This window comes from Nestor notabilis, unplaced genomic scaffold, assembly GCF_000696875.1.
Source record: "Nestor notabilis isolate BGI_N333 unplaced genomic scaffold, ASM69687v1 scaffold30222, whole genome shotgun sequence".
Taxonomy (NCBI): Eukaryota; Metazoa; Chordata; class Aves; order Psittaciformes; family Psittacidae; genus Nestor; species Nestor notabilis.
In genome coordinates this window covers 43,676-53,402 of record NW_009919318.1, presented here as the reverse complement: position 1 = coordinate 53,402, position 9,727 = coordinate 43,676, and the positions used below count along the sequence as shown (strand labels likewise).

The 9,727-nt window shown below is 35.9% G+C and overlaps 1 protein-coding gene across 1 annotated transcript in view; it reads left to right on the top strand.

Moving 5' to 3' along the window:
- Positions 1–537: 537 nt before the first annotated feature.
- LOC104402326 (partitioning defective 3 homolog) overlaps positions 538–9,727 on the top strand; it is a gene marked incomplete at both ends in the record, with an annotated part of 50,960 nt that continues 41,770 nt past the window's right edge. Inside the window, 3 exons of the mRNA XM_010010173.1 lie at positions 538–677; positions 2,177–2,305; positions 6,133–6,171. Of these exons, the coding sequence (XP_010008475.1) occupies positions 538–677; positions 2,177–2,305; positions 6,133–6,171 (308 nt within the window). The remainder of the gene's footprint in view (positions 678–2,176; positions 2,306–6,132; positions 6,172–9,727) is intronic.

The following is a 9,727-nucleotide window of genomic DNA, read 5'->3' as shown; positions in this document are numbered from 1 at the left end:
AAGCCCCAGGCAGAGGAGCTGTTGACAGAAAACAGCCCAAGGTCCCTTGAAGCAGAATAAATTAGACCACAGAGCTCTGGTTCTGTCTGTCACCTGCTGGTGTCCATAAGTGAGCCAGTAAAGCCCCATGGCCAGCAGTATTGGATGAAGGGGTTGCAAAAGAGAAAGAAAGGATCACTGGTGAGATCCAGATTGACAATGGGGAAGACAGTGATAGGATATCAGATATGCTTTGTTCTGATTCCTTGTCACTCAGCTCATCTGAAATAGAAAGTTGGAAATATGGCAATGACTTGAAAATTGTCAGAAGAACAAGTTGCAAGGAGGGCCTGCTGAGCCACTTGTGCCAAGCCTCAGTGCTTCAGCTATCGCGTTTCTGTATGTGCCTTGGTTGGTTGTTTTTTTTGCAGTAATTCTTAAATCTTATATATGTATTTTTATGAATTGTATCAGTGAGGTATCCGTACGTTCTGCTGGATAAAAATAATATGTAATATAAAATGTGTATTTTACGAGTAATCTACATTCTTTATGCAGGTACAGAAGGCTTGGGCTTTAGCATTACTTCAAGAGATGTCCCAATTGGTGGCTCTGCTCCAATTTATGTGAAAAACATCCTTCCGAGAGGTGCAGCTATCCAAGATGGAAGACTAAAAGCTGGAGATCGATTAATTGAGGTGATGAAGTATTACATAGTATTTGTCTGTTTTTTGGCATTAGCCCATGTACTAGTTCATTTTGTAAGTCTTTTCGTAGTTTATGGTTTAGGAAAAGGTTTCTCTCTTCTATTTTTCCTTATTTTGGCTTTGGGATTTTTCTCCAGCTCTGTGGTTTTTTTTGTCTTTGGTAACAGATCAAGGGTTGGGCATTTTCAGTACATAATGGAGCTGGACCCAGACATACTATGAAAACTAGGAGTTTACCTGTTCTTACGTGAATATAGTGTCATAGTCTTGCATTGCTGTTTAGGAATAAATTCAAGCAAAGTGATTGTTACCTAATAAGTAGCATTAAATAAACATGGAGTGACAGACCAGAAAGTCTGAAGATGTTGGCAAGTATGGAAAGCAATACCCTGGAAAGTTTAGTGAATAAACTGGAAGGGACAATGTAAGAGGAGAGCAGTATTACAGAGAATCAAGGCCACTTCCCTTCTGAAGGCAGGATACCCTCAAGGGAATTAAATTTCTCTTAGATACACGCACAGCAGAGATCTTCCTGCAAATCTAGCTGGAGTGATACAAGATGTTACCACCCACAGCTCTTCATTAACCATCCCTAAGCCAAACAACACTGGAGGTACAGCTGAGACTCTAACTGCCTCTCAGCGCTTTAACTTCACTTTACTGCAAAATTGGCAAAGTCAGCCTGAATTGTTGCTGGAAGATAGTCCTCTGTAATTACTGTAATTCAAGGTAACCCAGATGACTTGGGTAGAAGGAGACTGAGAATCATTTAAGATGACAGCTATGGTGTCTCAACTGTATAAGCTATGATCTCTTATGAGGGGAAGGAAGAAGATGGTTTGCTGACTTCTGATTATCATGCTCCCTTGCTTAACACCATTAGTTGATTTGCCTTGCATTCCCAGAATGTTTCTGAACAGGCAGGCTTGAGAATACTCTATCTTTCTTTGTCTTCTCCCTTGCTCAAGTTAGCTCATGCAGTAGGAAATAACCTGTGTATATCTATACGTGTCTGTCCTGGTAAGTGATAATGGAGGCCCAGAGTTTGGGCTACTGAAAAAAGGCAAAAAAAGAGTAATTACCCCAAAGTTATTTGGGGGGAAAAAATTATTTTCTACTTTTGACACAATTTGTGGTGCAAGATATATTGGTAATACACATATAACACTAAGGCATGTGAAAAGAGGACCAGTTTTCGAATATACATTGATTTGCCAAAGGACTTTTATGCAGAATTCTTGTAAAAAATACTGGTAGGCAAAATTAGTTGGCTTTAGAGTATACTGGAGTATACTGTTGCTGGTAAAAAGGGGGGAAATATAACTGCCTTGTTATTTGTATTGGTATGTGAAGAATGCATGTTTAGTTCTATTAAGTGGAAGCCATACCAGCCAATAAGCAGATTACTTCAGTGAAGTTTTTTTAATACTGTTCAATATGATTCGCATGACTTTTTGGTATGAATTTCTACTGGTTTTCCATTGTCACAGGTAAATGGAGTTGATTTAACAGGCAAAACTCAAGAAGAAGTTGTGTCCTTGCTGCGAAGCACCAAAATGGGAGGGACCGTCAGCCTTCTGATTTTTCGACAGGAAGAAACATTCCATCCAAGGGAACTGGTGCGTAAAATAGAGAGCAGCTAAGAGAATTAGATGAATATAAGCAAATGATTTGATCTTGTCACCTGCTAGTAAACATGCCTCGCCAGCACTGAATATAAGAAAAAGAGAAAAAGATATTTTGCTTTATTTAAAACATTTTACATGAATGTTTTTTATTTCTCTTCAAGATCTACTAATGGAATTAAGTATTTGGTGATAATGTATAAATAAGAGTTTTATTTTGAGTGAAAATGTTTATTACAGAAGAAGCTATTGGATGGACTTTGAATGCAGACAAGTAGATTATTTTATATCTTTCATATAGACAAATCTATGTTTGAAAGCCTGACATTTGTCCCACTACCTGCTCACTAAATTATTTTAGAGCATAAAATATTGTGCCAAAACAGCATATGTAAATACCTTTCTATCAAAAAGTAGAATACAAAAGAAATAGTACCCTTTTTTGAACATAAATGCAATCTCTGTGGAATGGAAACCCTGCAGTTATTAATTTAGAAGGGCAATTCAGAAAATGTTTCTGAGGAATTCACATGAAATGGAAATAAAATGATGTTTCACACAGTACCTGCTCCACTTGCATAGTGTATACAGATATTTCTCTGATAATTAGTCAAGATAATTTCTGTTATGGAAAGGTAGACTGTGAATGTAGCAGCCTTACTTTGTCCTGTATTCAATTAAACTGCTGAAGTTGTTTATTTGTATTATCATAAATATATATATAGCTCAAAAATAACTTATTTGGCTGCATTATCCTAAGATAGACAAATATAAGTGACAAATATAAGTATGATGAATTGACTGCTTCATTTTTCTGTTGGATTTGTGTTATTTCAAATGCAAAGAGAATGAATTTTCATTTGACTATTTCAAGACATTCAACATTAGCCTTTTACTTTTCAAAACTACGATTAAACCTAGGAAGTCAAAGTGTTGGGGAAGGTTGCAAAAGAACCACACATTTACCATAGTATTCTTGGAACATGACTTCAGGTACTGAAATGAAAGCTGTCATTAAATGAAGAGAAATGAACAATTTGAAATTATCTTATGTCCTACCTTATTACTGGAACTGGGAAAGCAACTTGTTTATAAGTTCCTATGATGTAATTTTTACAGTATTGCTATCTTACATAAAGGTGAATGAAAATGCTTTTAAACTTTTCTAAATAAACTTAGAAGTAAGAAAATGTCTTAATTTTGTGTATATTATTTCTGTAGCAATATGAGGAAGTTATGATGCATAATTTAATACAATATTTTCAATAATTGTAAACAAAAATCCATTATGAGTAGTGCAGGGGTTTAATAGTAATACTGGATGTAGTTTTTAAAATAACAGCAAATCAGCCCCTTTAAATGAGTTCAACCTCGGTAGCCTCCCTGCCGCTGCTCAGGCAATACTCTCTCACCTATTTTGGCAACACCAACACAGGGAAACTAGATCTCATCATGGCTTTGTCAGGTAGTCAGTGGGCTCTGCGCTATGTAGTCAGTGGTCATATCTGAACTGGCGTATGTTCCTGCAGCTCCAGTTGAACAAATGGTATTGTGAGGATCTGACAGTACATGTGTATGATCCTCTGATGCATAAGGATTTGTTTGTTTGCATTTTGACATGAAAAACTGTTAGGTATGCTCTGCTGACAGCTGTCAAAGAGCAAGAGCAGAATTGCTGGGGAAGGTGTTGAACTAAACCTCATCATAAGGGCTGTTCGATCTTCTTTGGTAAGAAATAATCCTAAAAGGAAAGGAAAAGACTTTTCAACCAGCTCTTCTCATCACCTTTTACTAGCTTTATGTACTGAAAAAAAAAAAAAAAAAAAAAAAGAAAGTTAATGTTGAAGAAGGGAGGGGAATGATCTGAAATCACATTGGTTCATCTTTTTCATACGCCAAGCCTTCTTTGGCCACTTAGGAACAATTTGTCTTTGCATCCTTCCCCTATTTCTGTCATATTTTCTACATTTGTATGCTTTAAATATTAATTGAATGAGATGTGTCTCAGAAACCGTATGCATAAAATCATGTTATTTGATATTATCCATCTCATAAAGGGCAGGACTTGCTGTTGCTTGCCAAGGAGCACTCAGTATTAAAACCATTTTATATTTGCCAACATTTGTACAGATAGTAATCCCAATAAAAGAGGTGTTTAGATTTTATATTTTGGATTATGGCTTGTTGAATGACTTTTGAAAAGTTGCTTATCCTTGGGTTTTTTTATAAGTAAAACAAAGACAATAAACTTTCAGGAGAGTTGTGGAGTTTAATGTCTTTGATGTATGTTGCCGTTATTCTTCGGAAGTGACCTACAAAACTATATAGTTGTAGCTAAAACATAAAGGAATGTTAAGCTGAGCCCATTTAGGTTAGTAAAGGATCTTTGTAGCTTGTGTGGTAATGTTACGGGGGGGGTGTATGATGGAGAATCATCATCTGGCAGATCACAGTGAAAGTGAATAAAATGTGGAAGCAGAGAATGAAATCAAATTGGTAGGAGTCAACTTTTCTCACCAGTGACATCTCCAGAATACGAAGCATTTTATTGCTTCCAGAGTTACCTAATGCTAGATAGATAATATATCAGTGTAAGGCAGATTGTATCTGAATAATCTTTCCTCCCTGCCCCTGAGCTTTGTGAAGGGGGTGAGGATTACTCACACTGTAATACTGTAGTTACCTCACATATCTGAACATAACTTGCAGTGAAGGATTTTCTTAGAGCATGCTACTGACTATGTGAATCCTCTGAAGGATTGACTTGGGTTATTTACCTTTTGAGCTGTATTCTCAGTATCAGCAGAGACTGTCTGGCAGAGTTTAGTCTCCAGTACCCTAAAAGTTAATATGCCTATTTGTACACGTAAGTCCTTTCTATGTGGCTGGTAGTTAGCTCCATCATAATTTTATTCTTGCTGGTTGCTGGCATTAAGTTAAAGATAGGTGGGTGTTTGTGTTACTCCTTTGCCACTACATTTTAGTGCTTAATCATTTGAACCTCTGTAAAAATCTGCAATACAGCTCGAAGCAAAAGAGACCAGTAAACCCTAGCATTTTATTTTGGCCCAGCTGAATGGAAATAAATAGCTGGTTAGCGCTCAAGTGCTCATCCAGCCAGAAGCAAGGTGGCTCCGGGGTGCTCAAAGAGGTTTTAATATGGGTGGATGTGGTCTGGGAAGAGCAATAGTTCCTTATGTGTGTTTTCAGAATTAGTTGGCGGATGAAGAAAAGTTTTCCAATTATTTTAGGTTTGCCTTATGTGCCCTAAGGCACAGGTAAGGAATGCAAGGTACAGGAGGATCCCTTCTGTCTTGAACTGAAGGCACCCTCCTGACCTGGGATATCCTGTGCTATAGGTCTGAATACACTCAAAAGGGGAATCCTTGTAAAAGTAAGAATGGATGTTTTAAAAAATAGATACTTGTTTAAAATATTTGGAAGGATTCATCTGGATTGCTGAGGTCATTCTCTGAAAAATTCAAAGCAGAAGGGAAAGGCCAAAGGAGAACATCCCTGAAGGAGAATGTTCCACCAGTCAGAAAATGGTGAAAGCAGCTGTGATTCTTCCTTGGCCAGGTAGCCACCTCCCTCATAGCCAGATAAAGTCAGGTACACTGGCCTAAGATCGATGGAGGTTATTTTGTTCACCTCTCATTTACTGCTTGTTTAGACAAATTTGAATCAGAGGCATGACAAACACTCTTCATTTTTCCATTACAACTTCACATCAGAATTAGAGCCTTTGTTTATCCCCTTGCTGATAGATAGTATATGTCTTATGTAGTCGTGTTCTTATTTATTTTTTTTACTTCCTTTAGAATGCAGAACAAAGCCAGTCACATATTCCAAAGGAAACGGTAAGAGTTTTGTCTTTTCCATACTGGAAGACTCCCAAATGTTTTTAAATTGATATGGCACTTCTCCATCAAAGTTTCGCAGATCCTCCTTTCACCTTATATACTGTAGATGGCTCTCTCTAGCTTTACATTTTAAATGTCGTTTTTGATGTAATTTCAAATACTGTTTGAATATTATATACAATTCAGTTATAATGTATGTTCAAGTGCTATTTGAAATTACGTCTTTTATACACGGCTAAAGGCCTAAAGTTGGAATGATAAGGGTAGACTGTTAGCTTGGGTTATTTGTTGAAACTAATTGTTTAAATAATGATGACATGACTGAAACTTGAGATACAAACACAGAAATTAAGGGGTTTGGATTTAAGTCTCTATTGTATCCTCATAGCAAACTGCTGTTTGTTAGTTATTTTTGAGAAACTGTAGGGAAGTAGTATTGAGTTTAACCCTTTGAAGGCTGTAGCAGGTGTGTATGGGATATGTCAGTGAGGCTGTATATTGAGGTCGTATACTGTTTCTATAGCTTGTTTTAGTCACTGGGACAGGATCAGCCTCAATGCACATTGTACTGATATATATAAAAAGTTTTCTAAAATAAAAGGTTTATTTTATGAATTATTAACAGAGGATATAACAATAATGTTACCTTGAATGTATACTGTATTTTAGTTAAAAACATATTTCAGGAAGCTCCATCACATTAGGTACCTAGTTCAAAATTATGTAATGAAGTGGATTATAGAGAAATTGTGAAGATTTGTGCTGGGATTTGGAGTTATTTAGGGTGCTGAAAAGCAGAAATAGCTTGTCTAAATGGTTCAAACTGCATTACGAGCAATGGTGAGATGGTGTCTGGGATAAAAAAGAAAGCCAAGACTAAGTAAAGACATATAACAGCCATTTCAGTGAGATACTCAAGAGTACATTGGTTGATACTATAACTTTTTCAGGCCAATGGAATGTAAACTGTAAAAATGGGCGTTTGAGTTGAATGTATCATTCTTCACTTGTATCCCTCCGGCTTTTGATGTCCTTCTAGTCTGAAAGGCATCTGCAAAAGGGCTCTGCAGAATCAGGGGTGTATCATTGTTTCAGACATGCCTAAGAGTATCTTTTTTAGTACATATCATTAGCGTATGTATGTTTTTATCTTCATAGTTTCTTACCACCTACTGCTGATATGTAAGGAGATCAAAAATCAAAGACTAGGACAGTGTTTCTGCCTGTAATTGAATACAACTGAGAATAATTTGTGGGTGCAGCCTTATGAAAGTATCCTGGCTTTAAGAGGTGAAATTCTGCACCAAAACCTCATTAAGATTAGGGAGATTGCCTACAAGGTGATTATATAATTAGTTGCTCATCTATTGCAAAGTCAGTGTGTTGTAGCAAATTCCACTGTCTCTGTCATTTTTGGGACCAACACCCTGACTTCATCTAAGAAAAGACCAAAAGAAAATAAGTCTCTCTCATTTCTTCTCTATAGGTGTCAGATAAAAATGTCTTGTTAGTCAGGAGATCATGCAAGAGGGGCAAGGAGTATATGAATAGCTAGGGATTTCTAAACAACGAGAAAGCCCTAGCAAGCCTTGGAAATAAGGAAGTGAATTGGGAAACATGGAAACATTTTTGATAAGTGAGGGAATGAAACTAGAAAGCTGGTCAATACAAAAGTGGTTTTTTTGCATAATATCTTGAGTTTTTAATTCATTATAGGGTGGGATTTTTTTATTACTGATTTGAAGGCTCAGAGCAACAGTGATCAATAGTAGGAACAAATTTGCCTACTTCTGGGTGGGAATAAAAAGTGAACTAAATATGAAAGGTGTCAGTGGGTATTTATGATGCACAATGCTTTTGCACTTACCTCCCTTCTTCCAGTCTAATCTACTTTGCTTTGAGTAAGTGTGATACTCCAGTTCTACAGAACTAATTTTCCTCAGCTGCACATTAATAATACAGTCACACACTGGGATTTTTTTTTATTATTATTATTGAAAGTATTTTTCATTGCTTTCCTTTATTCTCCTTAGTTCTGCTCAATCCCTATTTATTCCTCCTCTGTCTACTTTTCAGGTGTTTGAGATTTCTAATCTTGCAATTTCTATTTCTGTGCTTTCTCTGATCTTTTGCTGTAAGTTGTGAGGTTTTAGTCTCCCAGTGTCAAGGACTTGATAGTAGAAAGCAAAGGAAAAAAATAACAAAAGACCCCATGATGAAAGCAACAAAGCTATAGAAATGAGAGAGAGGTGAAGTACAGGTTTATTTTTAATTTAAAGGCAAAATGGTTGTATTTTTTATTGTTGAGTTTCAGGGTTTTAGGTGGGTTTTTTTTTTTTTTTCTGCTGTTATGTCTTTGTGCCAAAAAATGGAAGAAAAATTCACCTTTAATTAAATTTAAAAAAATTAAATTAAATTAAATTAAAAAAAAAGCAACTTAAAAGTGGAAAGCCTAAAATAAAATTTATATATAGACCCTGAATTGTAAATCATAATTTATCAACACATTATTACTACTCAGGAATTACATTCATGTAATTGTTACTTTGAAATGGTTTAGAGTAATATGCCACTTGGATGCAGTCGTTAGAAAGTTCATAGATATAATAAAAGAAAAACTTGAAAATCAGGTTTTTTGTTAATTTATTTGTGGCCTGAAATCCTTGAGAGAGTTATTTCTTACTATGCATATAGGAAAGCATATGACTTAATATTTTGCACGCTATCACAAAATACAGATTCTCATATTCTCATTCTTCAACTTCCATATGAGGAGTTTTTGTAACTTGCTAAGCTCGTGGAATTTAAGATTTGCTCTCCAGTTATCCATAAGAAATGCAAATTGCTAATGCAACTTCAGCTTCTATCCAGTAACTGCGCCCTGGTGAAAACAGAACTTCTGGTTTTACCTTCTGTTTTGCTGAGGAACGGAAGAGGCGCTCTGTTTAGGCCTGAAGCAAGGAAATCTCTGTATCCTGAGTGAAAGACTGTTTCACCCAGGCACGAGTTTGTGCCATTTGTATAGCTGATGACAACATGGAACAGATGCACCTATTTCTAAACATGGTGATTATTTAGAGTGTGGGAGATTGACCGTAATATGAAAACTAGTAATTTATCATTATTACATTTCTGTTTCTAAGCATAATTATCTTAATCTTGTTACAGAGTATTGAAATGAACTGTTAATTATGCTATGTAAAACATCTGCCAATTAATTTTTCCTCATACTCTTTGAAAGTCAATAGTGTTTCAGTAATATTTTGCTTTTACAATTGTCATTCACTGTTTGTTTTCTGAATTCAGAACCAGCAAGTTAACTTTCATGTAAGCATAATGCTAGAAAAATAATAATTGTCATATTAGTATTGTCTAGGAAGTTTTGTCTATAGGTAAACAGAGATTCAAAGTTAGGATTCAGGATTTTATTGCATGATTGTTGCACTCAGCAGCATGGGAAAACTTCAGTTTTCTGATCTCATTTGTTTTTCTGTTGAATTGCTCTAAGTGAGCAGAATGTTAAGAATTTTAGTGAGTGCAGGATTCGTAACAG